General features: G+C 43.3%; 1 protein-coding gene across 3 annotated transcripts in view; it reads left to right on the top strand.

Moving 5' to 3' along the window:
- The window catches only part of INPP5A (inositol polyphosphate-5-phosphatase A), a 209,222-nt gene that overhangs the window by 128,550 nt on the left and 57,387 nt on the right, over positions 1–23,285 (top strand). For all 3 annotated transcript variants that reach the window (XM_062635160.1, XM_062635162.1, XM_062635161.1), the window contains one exon: positions 11,955–12,039. In XM_062635160.1, coding sequence (XP_062491144.1) covers positions 11,955–12,039 — 85 coding nt within the window. The remainder of the gene's footprint in view (positions 1–11,954; positions 12,040–23,285) is intronic.

Here is a 23,285-nt window from a genome sequence, read left to right as displayed (position 1 = left end):
CTGGCTCGTGTGCACTGCGCCAGGCTGGTTTCAGCATTTGCCATTGAACAAGTGTGAAGAAAATGTTGTGTTGGATAGACACTTTAAAGACTAAGAGAGCTGGAATTACACTGGGGTGAGGCAAATGCCTGGGTATTTACAAACACATACACAGTGTATACAGTAAAGAACTGGTGTGTGTGAGGAGTCTTGGTCAATGCTAATATAAACCAGAAGTTAATTACCAGAAGGCAGTTATGTTGTTCCAGATAGGCATAGATACAGCCACAGCTGAACTTGCTTTACAAATGAGAGTAAGAACACCTGCTTTATGTTTTGTGGGGCAAAAAAAATCTTCCAGGCCCAATTTGGGTAATTCCCACCTGCAGTTATCTCTGTTTCCATAATACTTGGGGTTTATATTTTCTAAAGTCGGAGGGTTTAAGCTATACACAAGGAGATGTCATTTACATTTTACTTTAGTCTTTCTTGACCTGCTGTAATTGATGCTTGTGCATGTGTCATATTAATTAATCATATTGGCCTATTGGTCATGTCCTTTAGACCCTTGCTGGGGAAAAGTGTCCCCTGAATTAGCAGCCTGGCCAGGGACTGAGCTGAAGCTGTAGCCCGGGGTCCTTTAAAAGTATGAGGAGCGTGTTTGCAAAGGGCAGGACGTGAGATGTGAGCATGATACAGCAAGTCCTGCTGTGCAGCCATTTAAACTTCCTGAAATTATCTGGAGCATTCGGATCCATAAAATGAATGTGTTTTTTTTTCAAGAAAGTGACAGTGCTCTTCTGTTTCCCTATTGAAATGTTCCCTGGCCTAGTTCAACAGAAACATTTTTACATTACAACTGTGAAATCTTGGCATAAAGCTCCCCTTTGTGCCCTTCATTATTTTCTCACAAATATAGTCCATTGTCACATAGCTGAAGTTAATTTGATCAACATTGGGACATTTAACTTTTATGTCCGGTCAAAGGAGCTGTTTCATGCTCGTTTTGGGTATTCAAAAGAAATGATTGCCAGAAAAATAATGTTACTATTAACAATTCAGAGCAATTAGTTTCCCAGGGAGAGGCGATGTGATGCACCGGCTCCACACAACTATTCTTTGTCATTTTATGGATGCTCATCAGTCAACTGTCACATCTTCTCAAAGACCCCTCCAATCTAAATGTTTCTCTTTGGGCTTTTCCCAGAACTAGCAGCTGAATGAGCAAAAGAAAAGCCACTTAGTTTCTAGGCAAAGGAAAACTTCACTCCAAAGATCTCGGTCATTTGAGAAGATCCTCGGAGCAGCTCCTCTGGGGGCATTTTATTTTTGGTACTTTGTTTTTTGCAGCAGTGGCTTTAACTCCAGTCATGCACCTCGGAACGGTTAGAGGAATTTCTGTGTATTCAGATAGAATGCGCAAATAAACCTTCCACCCAGATGTCTGCTAACAAAGGTTTAAAACCCTAGACCACATTCAAAAAGACAGCTTTTCATTAAACACCCTGAGGCTCATCTCATTCATATTCACTAACATTCCCCCCCCCCCAAACTAAGGTTAAGTGCTCTCAAAATTAGCCTGTTTGTATAATATGCTCTTTAAAGAGTAAATCCAGCAAAATTGTCTTGTTACTCTCAACCTGTCAAATACACTCACAGATGCTTTTTTCTTTGCTTCGTGTTCTTCTCCTGGCTCGAGCTTCTGCATGTCTGGTGCAGTTGTCCCCGACTCTACTCCTGTGTCCTTTGGTCACAGAAACATTCTGAATTTGAGTTAGGTGTATTTTTAGCAGAAAAATCATTTTCTACTCATTTGCATTGTAGCAGAAAATACATGGTTATAATGTTAAGGACACAAGGAATGATGATTTCTGACTGTTGCAGTCAGTAATTTTGCCTTTATTCTGTTGTTTTCAGCATTTGGGCCTTTTTTATTATTTATTTTTCATTTTGGCATTGATTAATAACTAAACAGGTGAATACTACATTTGCAGCATTTAATATTCAGATTTTAAATTAAAGACCTCGGTTTTCTTCTCTCATGATAACAAGAAACCTGTGCAAGAGGTAGCAGGTTTGGAAGCAATGGCTGAAAAGCCAGCGGTCCAAAATCCAGAACCTTTAAGAGCTTGCAGGTGCCACACAGAAAGGTGTCACTTAAAAAATACTATGGCTCCACGAAGTCACTCTTCGCATTGCCAATGGGAATAGAACTGTGGCTCTTCCAGGAGAAACGGTGACATAAAAGCTCTGTGGGTTCCCGAGGGGTTTCCAGCAGTTGTCACAAAGCAAGCTCATGGCCCTGCATTGTAGTGGTGAGAGATCCCGAGTCTGCCAGGAGCTGGAAATGCTTTTGGCAGCACTGAACCTCCTCCTCATCCTTCATTAGGGTTTTACTTGTCCCTACCTTCTTTCCAGTAATAGCTTGTCCTGGAGCTGCTTCAGTTGGCTCCTGTGTCGTTCAGGTAGAACATAACTGATGTAACTACAGCCTAGATTGGGTGTACTGTAAAAAATACCACTCCTGGAAGAATTTGTGTAATCAAACAGAGACAACTGAAGGAAAGAGAGAATTCCTCTTGAAAAAGAAATGGCTCTAAATCACTTGTTGCCTGCTTGATGTCTCTCTGAAAGCAGCTTTATAGAAGAACGTGCAGAGTGCATCACGTTCTCATTGAGTTACATTTCTCCTTTTACTGTAATTTGTTCCTCAGAGAGTCTGGAGCTAGATAAAGAGCAGTCATTAGTGTCTAGCTAAAGGTGACACTCACATCGGCATTCATTGTGGTTTGTGTCTTTTGAAATGTTCTCTCGTATGGCCGTATCATCTTCCAAGATAGCTGTGATTCAGTTAAGAAGAATCTATATGGGCTGTTGATCCAATTCTTATTCATTTGCAGAGAAATGAAAATAAATTGCTATTGTGATTTTATTTACAATGCTTGCTGTAGGATGATGCTATGAGCTGATAGTTATAAAATGGAGAAATGGCTGAAAGCTCCATTCTGCTTCATTTGAGCTTATGGGGCACTATGTGAATAACCATATCCCAGCATTTGCAGTCCCATAGGAAGGTAGGAGGTTGTTGGCTCTGGGTCTTGGATTCATGTCCTGGAAAGACACATATTCTCCCGAGCAGGTAAATAAACAGATGCGAGTTGCATGATTTTAGCCTCTTGTCCAAGTGCTGAGGTAGTTGTAGATGGACTTGGCAGATGTTCTTCGTGATCTGACCAGTAAATAGCTGTAACTGCCTCAGCTTCTGAAAGCTACTTTCTCATTCCCTTGATGTAGGGTTGAAGATGCAGCTCAGATGATTCAGTTCTCACTCCTGTATCTCTGTGTCCACCAGAATTGTCTTTACTCAAACCTAAAGTTGACAGCTTTCATTTTTTAACCGCTGTGCTCTGTTGAAAGAGGGGGGTTTCTCTTCTCTTTAGCACTTCAGATGTTTCTCCCATGTCACCCCTTTTTGTTTCCTCTCTCAGCTCAGTAGTTCACTGCTATTTTCAAAGGGATAAATGCTTAAGATAAGGAAAGCCAGGCTGGATGGGGATTGGAGCAAGCTGCTCTAGCAGAAGATGTCCCTGCCCGTGACAGCCTTGGAACTGGATGAGCTTTAAGGTCCTTTCTAACCCAAACCAGTCTGTGATCCTCTGTGGTTCTAACAATTAAGTATGTGAAATTTGTTGCTAGCTTTTCTCAATGTCAAGCATTTTTTAATCCTTTGAGTGAAGCCTTTCTGTGTTCCCAGCAGTCTTTGTTGCCCCTTTCTCAAAGTGGTTGCAGTGCTATCTGCACTTTTAGTGCACTTTTTTAGTGCTATCTGCTAAGTGAACTCAGGAGTTCTGTTTTCCTCCCCACATCCAAGCCCTGCAGAACAGTAAGCAAGAATTGCAACGTCTTGGTCTTCATGCGAGTTAACATACAGCAGTTACCTGCTGCCTGCTTGTGACCGAGTGTTACCAGCACTGAGGATTTCCAGAAGTTATGTGGAAGGATTTTAATCTTCCATCATAAAGGAAGACTGAAAAAGACGTGCAGTTTTTCTGGTTTCTTTTTGTTGTTTTCTCTTGCATCAGATGAAGAGCAAGAAAATGTAACACACCACCAGTGCCGTAGCGTTGTGTTCTCCTGTAGCAAAATTGACAAGGACTTACATCATTATACATGGCTGCTATTTCATTAGGCGAATGTCAGTGTCAGGTAAGATCATGGGTTTGTCAATATAATGAAAATACCAGTCAAGTGAGGAAAAAGTCACAATTTTCCAGCTCTAAAAATTGATTTTTATTGCTCTTCTTGTAATCCTTTCTTTGGATTAAGTATTTATTATTGATGTGGTCTTTCTTTTAATCTTAATAGCTGCTGACATTGTAATTAATTAAAAAATACAACATTTTTGCCCAAATGGCACTATATTGAAATTAAAAGTGAACATCACATATTAGTTAAACAGCCCTGGCAAATGTCTTGAGTGCTAAGATGATTGCCTAAGCTTCTTGACAGTTCCCTTCATCTTGCTGTATCCTGCGTGACCTTTTGAGATGTTTTGGTGTTATGAATAGGTTTTAGCTATTATATCAGAAAGAACAGGGCACAAAAATATGATAAACTTTATCTTTTTAATGGCAGCACTACGACACCTTGGGCATGCCAATGAAGGCACTTATGTCGTGGCTTTTGAGGCATACTTTGATGGTCACCAGATAACTCCCATTCAGAACTAATGGGGATTTTTCTGGATTTTGTCTCTAAATGGTGGGAGCTGAGCACTGACTGCGCTGCAAAGAGACGGCAGGGTTCTGTCTCAAAAACTTCTCTAAAACCTCTGCTGGAGGTGGATTCCCTACGGGACCAGTTCTTAAGGTGCAGGTTGCAAGCTGATCTCTGTGACTAAAACCTATCAAGGAAAAGCCACAAGGGTAGAAACAGCAGGAATCTGAGAGGCCACACATCAATCCTGTGTTCTGTATAAACCAAAACCTAACATTTGCATTCTATTGACCATAGAATCCCAGCCTGGTTTGTGTTGGAAGGGACCTCAAAGCTCCTCCAGCTCCGACCCCTGCCACGGGCAGGGACCCCTTCCACTAGAGCAGCTTGCTCCAAGCCCCTGTGTCCAACCTGGCCTTGAACACTGCCAGGGATGGGGCAGCCACAGCTTCTCTGGGCACCCTGTGCCAGCGCCTCAGCACCCTCACAGGGAAGAGCTTCTGCCTAAGAGCTCATCTCAGTCTCCCCTCGGGCAGGTTAAAGCCATTCCCCTTGGCCTGTCCCTACATCCCTTGTCCCAAGCCCCTCTCCAGCTTTCCTGCAGCCCCTTCAGGCACTGGAGCTGCTCTCAGGTCTCCCCTTCAGGAGTCTTCTCTTCTCCGGGCTGCCCCAGCCCAGCTCTCTCAGCCTGGCTCCAGAGCAGAGCTGCTCCAGCCCTCGCAGCATCTCCATGGCCTCCTCTGGCCTCGCTCCAGCAGGTCCCAGAACTGATCCTCAGTTCCTCATCGTGGCTGTGGCAGAAGACAGGTTTCACTGTCGCCATTCCTTGGCTTTCCACCAGAAGTCACTGCAGGAGTTGTTGCTGCCTCTGGCTTTAGAGATAAAGAAAGTGTGTTTAACCTCTTTATCCGCAGGTCACCTGCCACCTCCATACTAGCTCTTGGCTCCCACTGACAGGATGGTCAAGTCACTTTCTGCCACCGCACCGGTAGCCTCATGGTGACACTGCCGGTGCTGCACGGTGACTGTCCGCACACAGCAAGGTGCCAGTGGCTGGCTTGGGCGCGGTGGTCCCTGGGCACCTCACCATCAGCTGGCGTGTGAAAAGGTTTGAGCATGCCGGGCAGACACAGGGGCAGCGTGGCCTTTCCTGGACTGAGATCAAAGCAGAACCTGTTGTGAACGCTCTGCTGTGGTCAGCAGCAAGCCAGGTTCGCACTTTAACCTGGGAGGGGATTGCCACGCCGAGACCGAGCTGCCTCTCCTCACCATAGTTAGTTGTGATTTTCATCCTCCCTTACTTAGGAAAGAGCATTTTATATAGGCAGTAGTTCATTGTAAGAGCAGCCTTTGTACCCTTAATGCCTCTGCCTGAGTTGTGTGCAAAAATAAAGGGATGGTGGAAAGGGAATACCTTGCCCCAGGAGTTGTGTGAGAAATAGGGAAGCGCTCATGTTAGCGAGTATCCAGCTTAAACACATTTAGTTATTATAAAAATTTGCTCACTGAATACAATATGGCCTGACCTCTGGATTGTTTCTTCCCAAACAACGTGACAGCGTCCCTCCTTCCGCTGCATTCAGCCCGCCGGGCCGAGCTGCAGGGCTGCCTTTGGTTTTGTTATGTTATTGTTGTGCCTAAAAAAAACACAACAAAAACCCCCCTCGAGCCCCTCTTTTCAGCGGTGTCAAGTGAGGATGAATTGGCCAGGGAGGCATGTTTATAGACTGTGTGAAGAACTTTGTCTTTGTGTGGGAATGCTGGTGACACTGGTATGGCTTGCCTGAATGAACTGCGATGACGCGGGTAATAAGGTGTCCTGCTGAGCGCCGCAGCAGCCTTTCTCAGACCTCCCACTTAATGCCATTCAGCTCCAGCTCAGTGTAGCTAATTTTTCCCATTCCCTCAATTCTTTAGACCTCCTTACAAACAGAAAAGTCAACTTTCACACCGAGGAGAAGATAAGTGCTTTAGGAAATAATCGTGTAAACAGAATGTTACCTTCTGACCTGATGCTGATACCTTGGTCTGGGACAAAACCCAGCTGGCTATTGCATTAGACATGGCTATTAAAGGAATAATGCTGCTGATCCTCCTTACAAAGTGCCCTGAGAAATGGTTTAGCCAAATCACAGTGCCTCTTGTCACACTGAATCATGTTCAGCTGCTCTCCTCCATGACCAAACTGCTGATACTTAGCAGCTTCCTTGTCATCTCCTTTCTTGCACCAGTATGGGGGGGTAAATATGAAAGCAGGGGAAAGTCAGTTATGTTTCTCATCGCCCTGTTGTTTTCTGGCTGAATTTCAGTGCTTTGAAGCATATCTACAGTACCCCATATAGCTTTTATAAAAGAGGGTGCATTTCGTAAAGTAACTTCAGTTGTAACTACTGTAATGAGTATTTTAAATTACAAAAGGATTTCAGTGATACCAATAATGTGGAATTGTTCATTTTAAGATTGCACTAAGCAATTCCTATTTGTGTTCTGTGCAGAGGCTGAAATTAATAACTAGACCCAGATTTCCAGTAGTATCAAGGAGAAGAGGAACCTCTGCCTCTTGTTTTATTTAGTCTTGGTCAGAATATGGCATCCAGATCCAAATGGCTTTGAAGAAACTTACCCTTCACAGTGGGTTTAGCTGATGCTGCATCCAGACCGGGAGGTCTGCCTTTATGTCAAAACCTGTGACATATCCTGGGCTCCAAGACCAAACCTGAGCATTTGATTATCCTGTGGTGTGTGTTTGACTTCTCTCAAGGTTGCTTTTTGTGCAGGTTGGCCCCGGCTCCGAGCTAGGGACTATTCACTGTGGCCGGCTAGGCTAGCTTAAGGTACAGCACTTCAGTGACATCGCTCAGGGGGGTTCAGAGGCTCCTTGGAATTCTCCTGGTGCCCCCAGGATTACAGACAGATTTTGTCACAGGTCTTTGGGAAAATGCATTAGGATTTCCATGCTGAACAGCTGGGATGAGTGGAGGTTGCTCTGCTGGAATTCTCACTGGTACAGCAGAGCACCCCCAGCGCAGACAGAGCAACTTTTATCTGGGCTTGCAAAGCAGTGGCTGATGTCCCCTGTGAGTCACCTGCAGTTATGAGACCAAAATAAGAACTAAACATATTTATTTTGCAGCAAAGAAATTGCTGTAATTTAACATGAATTTGCACCCTTACCAGTGAAGTTTACTCCTTAAAAAAATACATGAACCATGGATCTGACTCTTCAAAACATTTCAGCATGTCATCAACGTTAACTGTAAGCCTCATTTGAAAGCTGCTACTGCTGGAGAGTTTCCTTCTTTCACTGCCCTGTCATGTCTATACAACTATTTCTAGCTATTCTATTTCCAGAACTGTGTGGGGTCTGCCTCTTCTCAAAATACAACAGAACTTGGAAATAAGCAGAGAATAACCCAACTCATCCAGAAGTCTTTCAGTGCAGAGCCAGCAGTTAAAGATGTAGAATTAGTTTGAAACTGGCAAAATAACACAGGTAATCACAGAATCACAGAATCCTAAGGGTTGGAAGGGACCTCAAAAGATCATCTAGTCCAACCCTCCTGCAAAAGCAGGGTAACCTAGAGTACATGTAATGTTCTCCAAGTATGAAGAGTCTGATACTATTGTCAAGGATGCCTTCTGCAATTAAAAGCTCTGTGTCTGGGGAACTAGAAGAAGAGAAATCATCTATAGCGTTTATATTTGTGGGCTTTAAAGTTTAACAAGGTCACCAACAAAGCCACTCTAAGTGTGCTTTTCTTCCAGTGGTCCTTATTTGCCATAATGAACTTGTTACTTTGATTTCCAAAAGGCACAGAAGTAAGAGATACTTCTTTGGTATGTTCTAAGTGCAAATAAACTCTTTTCTCATAAGCGATACCTTCTGGAGCAAGAACAAAGGATCAGAAGAGTGAAGGTGTTCTTCCAGCTTTTTCCAAGGGAATACTTCTTTTTCTGGGAAGGAAGGGCTGTCATCTGTTTGAAAAGTTTACTGTTTTATTTGCATTGCATTGTACCCATCCTGCTTGCCTGTCACCTCTTGATGGCCCTGCAGAGCTCACAGCTGGCAGCACTAGTCACGGCACTGTTGATCTCTTGTTTGCTCTGGTGTATGGGGTTGCGGAAGTGTTTTGTAGCATCTCCACAGGCATGAAACTTTTGTCCAAGTCACCTTTTTGTCGCAAGCCATTTAGAAAAGTTGTAGAGGAAAGAGCAGAGGCTAGAATTGTGCTGGAGCTCTTCAGGGTCATCTGGTAGTCAGCAAGTGCAGGGGAAAGGAAATGGCACTGGGTTCTGCCACTAAAACCGTGAGATTAATGCTGGTGACATAGATGGCTGCTTGCTTTCTATGTGATTCAGATTTATCACTCCATTGACTGATTCATGGCAACATTTTTTAAAGGCTTATTTGATTCATGGTTAGAGGAAGGGTATTGTTATAGAAACAAATAGCAAAGTAGGGCAGCAGAGTTTGGAGCCTTCCCAGGTGATTTGCAAGCACTCGTGGGAAGAAATTGTCTTCCACTTTCTTATGTACTTGTACATGTGATGAACTGAATGTGTTTGCGACTTAGAAGGTGGAGACTAAGGGAATGAAAGGAACACTTGGGTTTAGCTCTTGCTCCTCTCCCAGCACCCTCACTGCATGTGCCAGTACTGACGATGCTCTGCAGGGCTCGGTTCCAGCACCGGGTGTTTTCCCACATGCTCCTGGGGCAGGGAATATTGCTGTACTCTTCTGTATTGCCATCCCCTGTGCTGACTTGGGGTTTGATTCTAAAAGCACAATCCATAAGATTGGTTCTTGTGCCATTGATTCCATGCAGTTGTAGGCACTGGTAGGTGTTTCAGAACAGAGCTATCAGAGCACCACTGCTGAAATAATTCTGAGGTTTGGGAACTCTTGAACTGATGGTAAGTTCCAATGGAAAGTACAGTGTGTTACATACATGTATTGAGTCATTTAAAGCATATTTTATTTTTAGGTATCCCAGTTCATTTAATAAGTACATAATTCGTACATTCCTGCTGTACCATTGATAATTTCAGCATAAACCTAAACTTCAGCACCCATGAAAAGGAGATAGTCAGAAGCCACTTAAAGCATCTTTCTTGAGAAGCTAAGTTTGGACTATTGTACTTCAGTCTGTCATGAGAAACTCTTCCTAAAATGTCCAACATGACAAACTACAAGGGGAGCAGCTGGTTAAAATTATCAGTTTGAAAGCTGGCATTGATCTGTATGCAAATCACGTTTAAATGGGGTAATGTGCAAGACTATGAAATGACTGAATTTTAATGAATTGATCAGCAGCAGACTAATGAGCTGGTTGGATCATCAGTTAGGAGACATTTTACCTGGCTATTTTTGGAATAGTCTGTTTATTTGGAAAATCCATCTTTGCATAATACAATCACAGGCATCATTCTCATAATACCAATTTGTTTTAAGAGGCCTTCTCTAGACCTTGATGTCATTCCTGCAATATCTGTCATTTCTTTGTCAGCAGTAAATGGCAATGAGCAAAGCCAGAAGTAAGAAATGAATCAGGAAAGTTGGCAAAGCAAAATCGTTTTTTTCTTATGTGGAAGTTGCATCTCAGATTTTGCAATGATAGTGTTAGCAAATTGTGGTAATGTAAATGGTTTAACTTTTAAGTTCTCATTTTCCTTTAAAGTGCCATGAGAGCACTAATCAAACTAATGTTATGTACAGGTCAAGAGTGGCAGGTTGTTCTCGGGGCTTGCTGGGAGCTGACAGTAGGCAGTATTTATTAACAGTACCTGCAATAATTTGTCAACTGAATGGAGGATTTGGAGATCTTCACACCAGCAAAGGATAAGTCTTTGCAGAGATATTGCTTCAGATGATCACTGCCTTAGGTCCACTTAATTTTTTGATAGAATAATATCTATTTGATAGAATAATATCCCAAAGCAATTGATGACTGTTGACTAAGAATGGGAGAGTATTTTAAGAGGAGCAGCAGTATTTCACTGTAAGTCCAATGTTGTATCTTTCTTTACAGCTTGGAAAAGTCTAAATGGATGTAATGTGTTAAAACTTTTGAAGCTATTTGCCTCCTTGCTGGTCAGTGTTGTGCCAGAAGCCTACTTATTGTGTGTGACTTTATAATCTTGCACCTATCTATACAGGTCCCTGCCTCTGGGTCTGCGGGGGCTCCTTATGTCATAATGCTTCCATATTTATATACTCCAGAGTGCACACAGTGCATTTGTTCCTTATCTCTTCTGTATTGTACACCTAGTGTACCTTGCAGTTTTGTGGGTGTTTTGTCTGTGTATATTCTCTGTAGCTGTCCCATTTCAGGTCTTTCATACCTTCCTGGTATGAAATGAATGCTGTTGATTCCTGTGGTGAAATGAAGTGTGAATCAGTGGATTTCCAAAAGCCAAGATCTCTGGAAGTGTGTAAAATTGCACATGGTTAGGAGTACCAGACAATTGTTGTTAATCATAGATAAGTACTAATACAATAACAGTTGTTATTATTGAACCGTTAATACAAGATTTGCAAGATGAACAGTAATGCCTTAGCTCCCTCCAAGCAAAGGCTTGAGGAAAAAAGTCAATCTTCACATCTGGAAAGATCACCTTTTAGGTGTAGCTACAGTCCCAGTAGGATCTGCTTTGAACAAAACAGAGAACTGTCAGAGAACTGCAACTGAGCCAGGGGAAACCTCATAGATGAGCCTCCACCAGCTGTGACCATTGACGTACAGCCCCAACATGTCATTTGTCATGCAGGCCTTGGAGTACTAGCAAACACTGGCAAATATTATGATCACAATCTTACTGGGAAGTAAACTCAAACATTGACATAATCTGAACTCACCACTACTTGGGGGTTTCTAATTCTTAGCTGCACAGCCTAAAGCCACATAACTTAAACTCCCAAAGCTGTGGAGTACCTCTGTGATGCCCTCAAGATCTCTGTGATGCCCAGGTGCTGCCTCTGCATCATTTGTGCTAACTGCTGCAAAGTTGCTTTCCTCCACATTGCTCTTTCAGCCAGACGGGAAATGAAATGTGTTATTTTACTGAGGTTTTAGATAGAATAGCCTAAGCAAAGAGAATCAGCCCAGAAACAGGGTTAGTGTATTGTTCCAGTACTAACGGTAGGTTTGATCTTTCCAGTAGCTATTTCTGAGCTGTGCTTAGAGACAACGCGTGTGTCTGTGCGCACCCTCACATCCATGTGCAGCTGAATGACACAACTGTTTCGTTTTTTTTTCCAGAATTATAGATCAGCGGTTTGAGAAAGTTTCGTATTTTGTCTTTGGAGATTTCAACTTCAGACTGGACGCCAAAGCAGTCGTAGAGGTAGGACTTTCCTAATGCTTCTCTTGTGGACCCTACCAGCTTTTATTTATCAAGTATTTTTTTCCTATGGAAAAGCGACTTAACAGACTAATCTTAATCTTGACATTAGACTTGGCTAAGAATACCTTTAACAGGAACATGTGACAGGTAACTAAGGATCACTGTTGGGAACCTGCTGGAGCAGTTAAGGGATCACAGCTGGCACGCTGCGTTCCTTCTCGGTGGGCATGCGTAAAGGGAATTTGGGCCATAGGTGCAGAGTCCATGTCACCTGTGCATGGTCCTGTGTGTGGAAAGGAGACCATGTGCGGACCATCTAAGGTGAGACCTGGAGGTTTCACAGTGCATGCAGGAGCTTCTTCCTTCAGAGGCATTCAGATCTCTTATTCGAGATCTCTTTGGGCTCCAGCACAGGGGACCACATTTCTGTTGTATGTTTGTGACTTCTGGCATATGTTTGTAACTCACAGTGAGCATCACAGTCCTTCACTGCCAGCAGAGTAAGTGCTGGTTTATATTTCTACTCTGTAGGGGGAAAAAGAGAAACATTTCCTAGCTGTCTATGATAGAACTCCACACTCTAAAAATACCAGCAGGCATTTGTGCAAACCTTTGTGACAGTAGCCTTTGGTGTGGAAGGGTGACTGGAAGATTTGTATGAAGCCAGAGAGAATGAAGTAAACCTTTATCATGGGTTGAGATTACCTTGACTGTACTGCTGAGGCTTAGCCCTAGGTAACACGGGGTCAGAAATGATGTCCAGGTTGAAAACAGATTTAATCTCATGGTTTCCCCGCTTGAATTCTTGAGATACTGTAACATCTTTTTGGTGTCCTTGAAGGTAGGTATGTATCTTCTGAACCAAAGCTTTTACTTTGTAAAACAAGCAGTGGGAAGTAGGTGCCCAGGTGTGAAAGGCTGATTAACCCTCCTATGGCTGCAGTGCAGTTCTCGTCCTTTACGAGACAACTAGTCCTGCTGAACAACAGGAGTTTGATGTTACAGCACTGCCTCTGCAGCTATAACTTCCTTCTAGGAATCCTTTATCCATTGTAGTAATTTTACCAACAAACTTAAGGCATAACTGAATGAAATCCAAGTCACTGATTCTGAGTATAGAGCTTCATCTTTATATGCTAAGGACAAAATCCTGCTGTGCTGCACTGTGGTTGCCGGTGTTATCAGCATTGTTTATAGGTTGTTCTTGAAATACTGTGCCTGTTTGGTTTTTATGCGCCAGTAGTGCAATGGTATTACTGAGAAGGCTCCTGTCTGAGCACACCTCTCTCAGTCATGCTGCAGCAGAGTTATCTCCTGCACCAGTACTGGTGAAGGGTGCTGTAAGTTTCTTCTAACTTACCAACTGCCTCGCAGGCTGCAGGGCTGAATGCAGAGGATGCTTTATTGCCAGTAGATTAAGATTCCTCCATTTGTATCTGTGAGTTTCAAAGTGATCCACTTCTAACAAAATAGCATCACTAACCACAGGTGAGGCACACAGAATAAGCTGCACAACAGGTAGTAAGAGTTCAAGTGACTCTTGGTCCTGACATGGCCCTTTTTGCCTGTGAATGCTTTACCAGCGTCAGTTAATGCTGTTGTGTTGAGCATGCAAGCAGTAATTTGAAGATGAATCAGATTTGTTTACCCATTCTTCCTAAATCTGATACATGTATGTATCAGATGCGAGTGTAAAAAGCGTTGGGATAGTACATCTTTCCTGTTGCTTTGAAAAGCAACAGGAAAGATGTTCCTGTTCATTAACCAGAACTATACTCGGCTACTTTGCGACATTAATTAAACATAATTAAAGTTGATCTTGAAACTTCCACTTGTAATTTACATGGTTAAAGTCATCCTGAGCTTTTTTTGTAGTCTTCTGTGCTTGGTACAGTTTATAAACTGGTATGTGAGAAGATCCAAGAGATGTAAGAAATGGTTGTCTCATGCTGTTTATACACAGAAGCGATGGTGCAGGCAGTGTTTCTTTGACAGCATTTTAACAATGAAACAGTCGTGCATGATTCCATAGTGAGGGTGTAGCACTCTGTTTTCACAATGAAGTCTGGTCTTCTAGGAGATAGATCCTTTTCTAAAGTGTCATTTGGAAGGGCAGTTACAGGCCACCTCTAGTGGGAATTATTCTGGATAGGACCTAATGGTTTGATGGTGTGTGAGATGTGTGAGATTCAATCCCAGATCACTTCACAAATTAGTTTAAAAATGGTGCTTCTCAGTTGTGCTGTTTTTCCATAGCTGGCAGAGGGCTATTCAGAGGTGCAGTTGATAGGAATTTTAAGGGTTAAAACCATTGACCTGTCATCTTTTTATATATTACTGAATTTATTTCTGCTTTTCTTGCTGACCTTTGAATTCCCTCTTGAGACTGCAATGTGCTGAATGCTTGGACACTAAGATGCTACCAGCAATACCCGTGTTGTGGAAACATAGACTGTGCTTATACCAAACACAGAGAATAAAGTCTATTTCTAAAGGATTACTCAATTAAGCCATTGAAAGAGAGAATCTGAGAGCTGTTTCAAGTGTGGAGTCCACACACTGAAGTGCAGTGTGCTAAATCAGATGCCAGAAATGTTGTGCTTATGAACTGAGAATTAATAGACAATAAATCATTAATATATAACTTATTAAACATTATATGTGAACCTTAATCTAAAGGCATATTGATTTCCTTGCTAGGAAAATCTGCTTTACTGTTGTTGAAGAATCCGGGGGGAATCAATAAAACAGGTAGAGGCTTCAGGCCATGTGTGCATTAACAAGGGCATTGTCCAGGGGATAAACTGGCAAGAAAGAAATAGGACGTCTGTAGCATAACAAGCATAGCAAATACAGTTGGCTTGTAGTAGATCTGAATTATAGTTTGAGCATAATTTGTAGCTCAGCATGATGATATTCAGAGAAATACTTACGGCTCCTCCACTGAAAGCATTTTAAAGCTGTCCTCAGCCTGCAAAGGGCCAGTGATAAGGTTCTGTTTCAGTCCTAGGCCCATGTGTGACTCAAAGTACAAGAGGAGCTGGAACAACCAGTCTGGTTACACCAAATGCCCCACACCCTGGCATGTGCCACACATTGAGGCATCGGGGGCTCTGCCAGGTCCCAGCCACTGGCACCTGTTGTGGCTTAGGCTGAAAGATCTTGTGTGATGCCTGATCCTCCTTCTCCCTAGGACAGCCTAAAGGCCCCAGCCGCTGAAAATAACTGCATGGGAATGAAGTGCTGGTGAGTGTTAATTATAAAGGTTCAGCACTGCTGTTGTCATAATCACCAGGGCCTGATCCTGACACATCCTCCTGGGTCTGTGTAGCTGAGCTGCGAGGTCAGCCCCTCTCCCTAAGGGAGATAAATGCCACTACTTGGTTACTGTAAAACACCCAGAAAATTGAATCATAGGCTCTCAGAGTGGTTTGTGTTGGAAGGGACCTTAAAGCTCATCCAGTTCCAACCCCTGCCACGGGCAGGGGCACCTTCCACTTGAGCAGCTTGCTTCCAGCCTCATCCAACCCGGCCTTGTATTTTCTGCAGGCAGCCTTGCCCTTGGGAGGCATCACCTTTTCAGAGGTTCATTGTGGACCCATTCAGGCCAGCAAATTACTGACCCTTCTGCACTCCTGTTTGTGGTGCTGGCATTGCGGTTATTCAGTGCTGAATATCCTCAGTTCAGCATCCTTTGTGTAGAAGCATATCCAAAACCAAGCCCTGTAAGTGTATTTAGTAAGGCAATACAAGAAATTTACATTTCCCCGAGTCTTGATCATTTTAAGGTATGCTCTAAGACCCTACTTTTTTCTCTGGCAGTCAGATAGGTTCAGTTAATCCTCCAGCTGCAAAGTTGGGCGAGTATTTTGTGCTGTTCCAATTCAAAGATTTGCCTACTGAATGTCTTTCAAATGGTAGCTGTTTGGGGTGATACAGCATTCTAATGATTTGCCCACTGCTGCCAGGTATCTTCCAGCACATCTATTCCCAGCATGTTCTGGAAGTGTTTACAGCATGTACAAAATTACTGTAAAAGTCTGTATTAGTTTGAGTCTGTATTCTAGTGTGCATCAGCTTCTCTGCAATGACTCTAATACAGGTATTGTCACAGCATTTCACAGAAGCAGGAGTTTCTGATGTTTCTCTGTATACGAGGTGGTTCTCCTACAGTTTCCCGGAAGTTCTGCTTTCCCTGTGCTGTAAGGACAATTCACATGGGTCACTGGGGTCTTTGCAGTTACCTGGAATATGTTGAATATATATGAATAGTAGTGAGTGTGACAAAGGTAGATTTCCTGTTTCTGGAAAATTATCTTCTCAAAGTGAAGGCAAAGGAGAGTTGGTGAGGTGACTTGGAGGAGAGCTGCAGCAGCACTGAGGTGTGCTGCAGGCTGAATAGTCCAGGAATTGAGAAATTGTCATGAGTTATTTGGTTCTTCAGAAAAGGCAGGAGGGTAAATGCCTGCAGGTTCTGAAATGAAACAAGGCTAGCTGCCTGTCGACCTAATAAAACTAGGATACTAAAATCTCTGAAGCACATTAAGGGGAAGAAGGGAACTGAAGTTTGCGGAGGGATAAATGAAGGGTTTATTACAAAGACCTGAGGAGGACAAGTTCTTTTTGTTTGGGATGAAAAGTGAAAGGACTGAAGCTATTGCAAGTGAATGCATGGCAGAAGTAAGTCAGTTCTCTTCTGTCAGTCCCTGAGAACAGCAGCTCGATACCTGCTGTGGCTGCTGTTGACCACACAAGCTTCACGCTGTGATGGGTCCAAGCCCATTCTCATCTCCACTTTTACCATCATATATATTTGATTTTTTTACATTGAAACATCTTATTCGCATCTCGTATTTTCTGCATACTCTACAAGCACTTGCCGGTGTAAATGTGGCAGCATAAATCTCGCCTTGCCTCCTCCTTCACGTGGATCTATGGAAGCGCAAGTGGGAGGGTCGTGACCCCCATCAGTAAATTTGCAGGGCTGCGTGCACGCTGGTGTCCCGCGCCGGCTGTCATTTGGTGTCTTTAACATGCAGAGGTGCCCTTTCCCCTCCATTTGTTAGAGCAGATGTGGAAAAAAGAGCACTTCCAGTCTCATCCGTTTGCCCAAGCGCCGTGCTGGAACTCGGAGGCCGATGCTGTGCCTCAGTGGGGAGCTGCCTGCTCTTACCATTCCTCTGCACCAGCCCCGAGCATCACAGCTTCAGCTGTGGTCGCTGGTAGACCTGTTTCTCCTTCTGTTCCTTCTACCTCAGTGAGTCAGTTTACCGGTCGTGCTCTATTTAAATCACCATTCAAGTATTAGGTGGGCCTAAAGCAAGGAAGAGTATTTTTGCTGTCAGCTGGCCGCAGTAACAGTCTATATTAATCTTTGAGGACTAGTGTATTTTCATAATTTAAAAGAAATTAGTTATCCACTAAAACTCTTACCTGTAAATCTTCCTGTTTATCCATTTTAGGAAAGTACAGTCAGGCTTAATAAACAGGGCTTACTGGTTTGGAATAAAAACCTGTGTCTGTCTGATACTGCTGATTCCAGTCTCTTAAAGTTCCCTGTACTTCCAAGAAGAGAAGGATAATTGTGTGCGCCTTGGTTCCAAGGGCTGCAGCTCAGGAATATAAAGTTCAGTATGCAAATCAGAGGTCTTCAGGAGAAGGTCATATTAATCACAAAATCCATTTGCTCAAAGTAAACCATAAGCTTCACTTGTATCCAGAAAAAGTTTTTCCTCACTAAAGGTCACCCTGTTAGGGTTGACAGTAACTTGCAAGCTGCAGAGGGATAAATTGAAGATTTATAGAGGTTGCAATAGAAATGCTGTTTCGGGTTTCCAGTCATTTTGGCCTATGAAAAGCCTTCAAGCTCTAGCTGCAGAATATGAAGCAAAATCCTCATCCTAAAGCTAGGAATTTGCGCTTGTCCGCTACCCAGCCTGATCAATGGGTTATGTTCAAGCAAGGTATTTCCTTTCTAGACCTCTGCCAAGCAGCCATTTGATAAACCATAACTGGAATTGCTGATTAAATGGTTTTTAAAAGGTAATAACTACTCATGAGGACGTTGCATATGTAGCTACGCCATTCACTTTCATTGTGCCTCCCTGCCACCTCTGACCATTTGACTGTATATTACCTAGTGAAAGAGGAACTTATTCTAGCATGACTTGTTAGCTCCTGCCATATTGATGCTACAGTGAATCACATTTTCATGTGATCGTACAGTCTTGGCACAATATGGTCTTCATTTTGAAAACCATGGTGGCATCATATCTTTTTTATGAAGTTGGCTTCTGCCAGCAAAAGATGAAGGAGCATTCCCTGTTAGCGCTGTGATGTCTTCATCTACAAAACAGGGCCTCCTCCTGGGAGACACCTCGCTTTCTCCTGAACAAACATCCTTTGTTCAAAAAACAAAAAAGCTGATGATCAGCTTTTCTGTCTAAGGATTTGATTTAGATCTTACCCAAATGTGAGGAATTAGGTTGAGCATGTTTCACTACAGAGTCCTGTGTTTCCTGCAGTAACCGGGATCTTTGCAAACTCCAGACAGCAAATGACCCATCCGTGACTGTCATCAAAAAGATGAACAACTACGTAGGCAATTAGCTTTGATTTGGAAACCTGATTCACAGTGAAGTGGTTGGGCTGTGGTTGGATGTGGAGAGGTGATTCCCTTCTCATCTTCATAGGTGTGCTTCCCTCAAGAAAAGCGGGTTATCTGGCAGAATGAGGCTCTTGCTGTCTTCTTGCAGTAGTGGTATCAGCACTAACCATCTTGCCATCTTGTTATCTATTACTTGCAGAAGATGGTTTGAATGCGTCAGGGGTGCATGGCAGAATTGCATATTGCTTTTTTAAAACTTCTGGCTTTCTTTACTTTTGACAAGTGAGCATTCAGGAGAAATCAGTAATGTCTATTTGTATTAAATATTAATTTCATTAAATACTGACATAGCATTAAAAAGTAAGTGTATATAATCATGGGCATATGCAGTTCTGCCTCCCCAACCAAAACCAAACCAGACATTGTTCTTTTTCTGGGCAGTGGTGTGCAGATGTCTGTACATACACATTTAAGATCTGAGCTATGGGGTAAGCTCTTGTGGGTCCTGCCGAGATAACATGGCAGCTGAAGCACTGAAGTATTTTTAAATCATTTTCTGTGTCTTTGGAAGGTTGTTCTGTTTAACACAGTTAAAGAGCACTTGGTCATCCTCAGAGTGCTCTTAAGACCCTGTAGCTTTTAGAGCTGGACAAAGGAGGAGGCACAGGTTTGCAAATGCTGCAAGCAGACCTCTTCTTACAAAAGCAGCAAATTCATTAAAGCTTGACTAAATGGTGACTGAACAAGGGCTATCGAAACCTCATTATGTCCTGTTAAATCTTTAGTTAGGAAGGAAAGCTGGTAATATAGTGCTGCAAATCATGCAAAAGAGCCCTTTTTTTACACAGATGAAAGGAATTGTTCTTTCTTTCTTGTGTTCTTCAGTTCGTGTGTTCTTTTGCCCCATAGTGGCAGCTGGTTTAAAAGTGTAATAGGATTCCCTACTTCCTTCAGTAAAGTGGTAGTAAGCCAGCCTTATAAAAGAAAAATGGCATTGCTTTATTTCTGAAATAAACCTGCATATCATGAAATGAATTATTTTAATAGCTTGCAAACTTCAGCTCGTGTGTTCATTCCAGTTAGGAATGTGTGTAAGATCCTCATTGGTTTTGTGTTTTCAAATAGCTCATTGTAAATAGCTTTGTCTTGTAAAGGTTTTAACTTTCTTTACAAGCTAAAATGGTTCTAGGAAATGCTGGAAACAAAATCTGCGTGAAATGAAAATGTAACAGAGATTTATTAAATGAAAATGCATACAACTTCAGCTCCAACAAGGGCAGTTTTATTAATGAATGTAAATTGCAGCAACACATCTGAGGCACCTGCTAAACGTTCATTATAAATTACTCTCATAGACATTGTGATGAGTTTCATATTGTAGCCAGACTTATAAAAAGCATGCAGATTGCTTCCCCAAGGGACTGGATATTTACTTAACAGTGTGGCTAATTGCAATTATTTATTTCCCAGTGATTACAAATGGCTTCTGCATTAAAGATATATGTGGCTATTAGGAATTATTCAATTACCTCTGTTTTTCTCAGTAGTCTAAGTCAAACCTGAGCTGGGATTCCCAGAGGAAGGCAGTAGCGTATTAACTCCGTATGTTCCTTACTTTCTGCTGGGACCAGGTCTCTAGTCCTAAATGCTGTCAGCAGAGCTGGGTTGAGCAACCCTTATTACCCAGCCCTGCAGCTGATTTTTTGACATCTCAGGCCCGTACTGATGCTGCTGCACGCTTATTGGCAAGATTCATAGGAGGTTAATTAAATCCATCTTCAAAACAACGAGGAGGCAATGAGCCATATCCTCGTTGCAATAGTAAATTAAATGATGCAATTGTTTCTACTTCCATCGCAGATAAGGGGAGAGATGAGTGAATGGATTGTTCTCTGGCTGCCTCCTCTGGGGCCTGGGAGGGTCTAGCAGCATGTGGTCATAAACCTGCTTTTCAGCTGTGGCTCCGGGACAAGATGACAGTGTTATCAGCAGGCGGAGGTCCCGCAGGCGTCTCCGTCTGAGAGATGACACTGTTTAAAAACTGAGGGGAGCTCCATCCGCAGCAGGGCTCCGTAGCTCCTCCCGTTTCAGATGCAAATGAGTACAAACACGGTTACGGAGCAGAACAGAAACGATGATGAGTTGATCAACCTTGGCACCGCTTGGGTAGTAATTAAAATGTACACAAATTAAACACAATTATCAGGCACTTTCTAATAGTGCCGAGCGTCATTGAACTAGTTAATAACGGGGCGTGCGGGCTTGGCTCTGATGCTCTGAGCCTTCCGAGCGCATGCCCGATGCCTTGGTGGCCCCGCTGGCAGCTGGGGGGGCCGGGCTGGCACCGACTGCCGCGGGTGACGCGGTACCAGCGGCGCTCGTCTCGGCAGCGCGGGATGCACCGGGCACGGGCAGCACCGGGCACCGGCCCCGCTCCACGCGGGGATACCTGGCGGCCCGGGCTGGGGCCGGGAGGGGGAGAAGGAAGCTCCTGGAGGGCGTGCGCCTTGCACCGGGGGCTCGCTAGCGTAAGGAGCAGTGCTCCTGACAAAGCAGGCGGCGTGGTCTGGAGGCAGACCTTGCAGTGTTCCTCAGGGTGGCTGGCTCAGGGGCTGAGGCTTCGTTTCCATGCACATAGAAAAATCGTCTTGAGAATGGCTCAGTTAATACTGGTGCCAGATACCCAGTGCGGGTATCCACTGCAGCCTTCCCGGGATAACAGTGCTAACAGGGCTGCAGGTTAATTTCTGCTTGATGACGTAGCCATTAAGAATCAGATCCTGAGATTTGTTTACCAAACCTTTGACAGTGTCCAGGGTCTTTATACCTGTGACATGTGGAGCGTTTGAATGGGAATGCAGGCAGCACTTCACTGCGTGCTGGTCTCTGAGGATGAGTAATCCGTGGGTTTAACCCGGGTAAGAGGGCTCTTGGTATTGCAGGAATGGTAGCTAGAAAAAGAAATATAAAACAAGTCATTCGTAGTATCCTGACTTGGAAATTATTTTTATGAAAGCAGGTGTAGTTTGAATAGTTCAATGCAGTGCTGTAATGCATAGTGAAAGTCTGTAATAGTTAACTGAACTGTCTGTAAAATGTAAGTAATGGAAGCCTAGAAGGAGTCTTTTCAAAAAACCACCATGTAGTATAAGATGGTATTTTCTTTGTTTATCAAAAAATTGAGAAGAGTTTGGTATCCATCTGACGATGAAGGAACAGGATCCTGTCTGCCCCTGTACCGTACACAGGAGTTCCTGTTGCAGTGGCAAGTTTTATTCTTGAGCTGGAGTCAGAAACACAGCAAGAGCTGCTGAGCTGAGTACCCAGCATCCCTGGGTATGGGTGCAGCTGAATTAAAGCATTTTTTTAAATGGTTAACAGATTTTTATCTGAAAACAGCAGTTCTCAAGAGTGAGAGAAGAGGAACTGAGGAACCACGGTCTGTATTTTGTGAAGCAAGAAAAACCTTATTCTTATTTAGGTTTGGGCATACATCTAGTGTTGGTGGAAGAAAACCCCTGTAATTGCTATGAAGTTTACACTGGCACCTCCTTACCACTGATGGTGGTAAATGGAGCAGTACTTACGGAGAATGGACAGATTGCAGTGCCTCAAGTAGACAAAGCCTATTTGGGGCAAGCCTTTTATGACAGTGAGGCAGCAAACACCGTTGTGTAGACACTAGTTGACTGTGACATTCAGTGGTGTGGCACGTAATTCAGATCCTGATCATTGTGGCCACCTTATCTGAGCTGTTGTCTAGTTAGAGAGTCTTCAGATTCATATGGCTTGGGGGTTGGTGTGCAAACGGTACAAGAGCCTCCCTGAGGAAGACTCAGACAGCGGTAGTGGCGAGCTTGTAGAACATCTGTGTTGGATGCACATCTCCACCATATTCTGTCACTTTGTGCATTAATAAAGGAAATGTTAATTTTCCAATCCACGTGATGTATCCACAAATGTACCTTTATTGATACTGATAATTCAGACAGCAACTTTACCTTTCTCAGAATTTCCCATAATGTATAATTTTTCCCGGTTCCAATCTGAGATGAGAATTTGACATTTCAAAGCAAAGTGTGAAGAATGACAATCCAGGAATCTGAAATCAGCTGGAACGTTTGCTGTCATTTTTAAGTTGCTGCTTCTCAGAAAGAAAATGACTAAGATATTCCTGGCCAGTTGTCACAACTTCAGTGCTTTCAGTTGAGACCTCTAAAGGTTTTCTTTTCCTCCTGTGAGTGAACCAGAAATAGAAAACAGGGGCTAGCACTTTGACACCCCACTCTAACGGAGTGTCTTGAGGTCACCTACATGCGCTCCAGCCACCCATGAAGCAGTCACACACCCCTCCCCACTCTCCTTTCAGGTGCACTTGTTCTGATCCTCATGGATAATTTTAACCTGCTATAGGTACTTTGCAACCAGGGCTTTTCTTAGATGGAGGGTAAGATTTAGGAATTCATCTGGAGAGTGCATAGTAAGTTAGCACCGTACGCTCCCAGTTGGTGCAGCCAGATGACAAGCTGTGAAAGCGAGGAGGGAAAAACACTTTCGGAAATGCCGGCCAGACCTGACATGGGGCATAATTAATGGTGGGATTGGTGGAGGATTGGAGACGTGTGAGCTTGTGAACTGA

Source organism: Pezoporus occidentalis, unplaced genomic scaffold, assembly GCF_034315485.1.
Source record: "Pezoporus occidentalis ecotype Australia unplaced genomic scaffold, CSIRO_AGI_Poc_V1 ctg45, whole genome shotgun sequence".
Lineage (NCBI taxonomy): Eukaryota > Metazoa > Chordata > Aves > Psittaciformes > Psittacidae > Pezoporus > Pezoporus occidentalis.
This window is presented reverse-complemented; position numbering and strand designations above follow the sequence as displayed.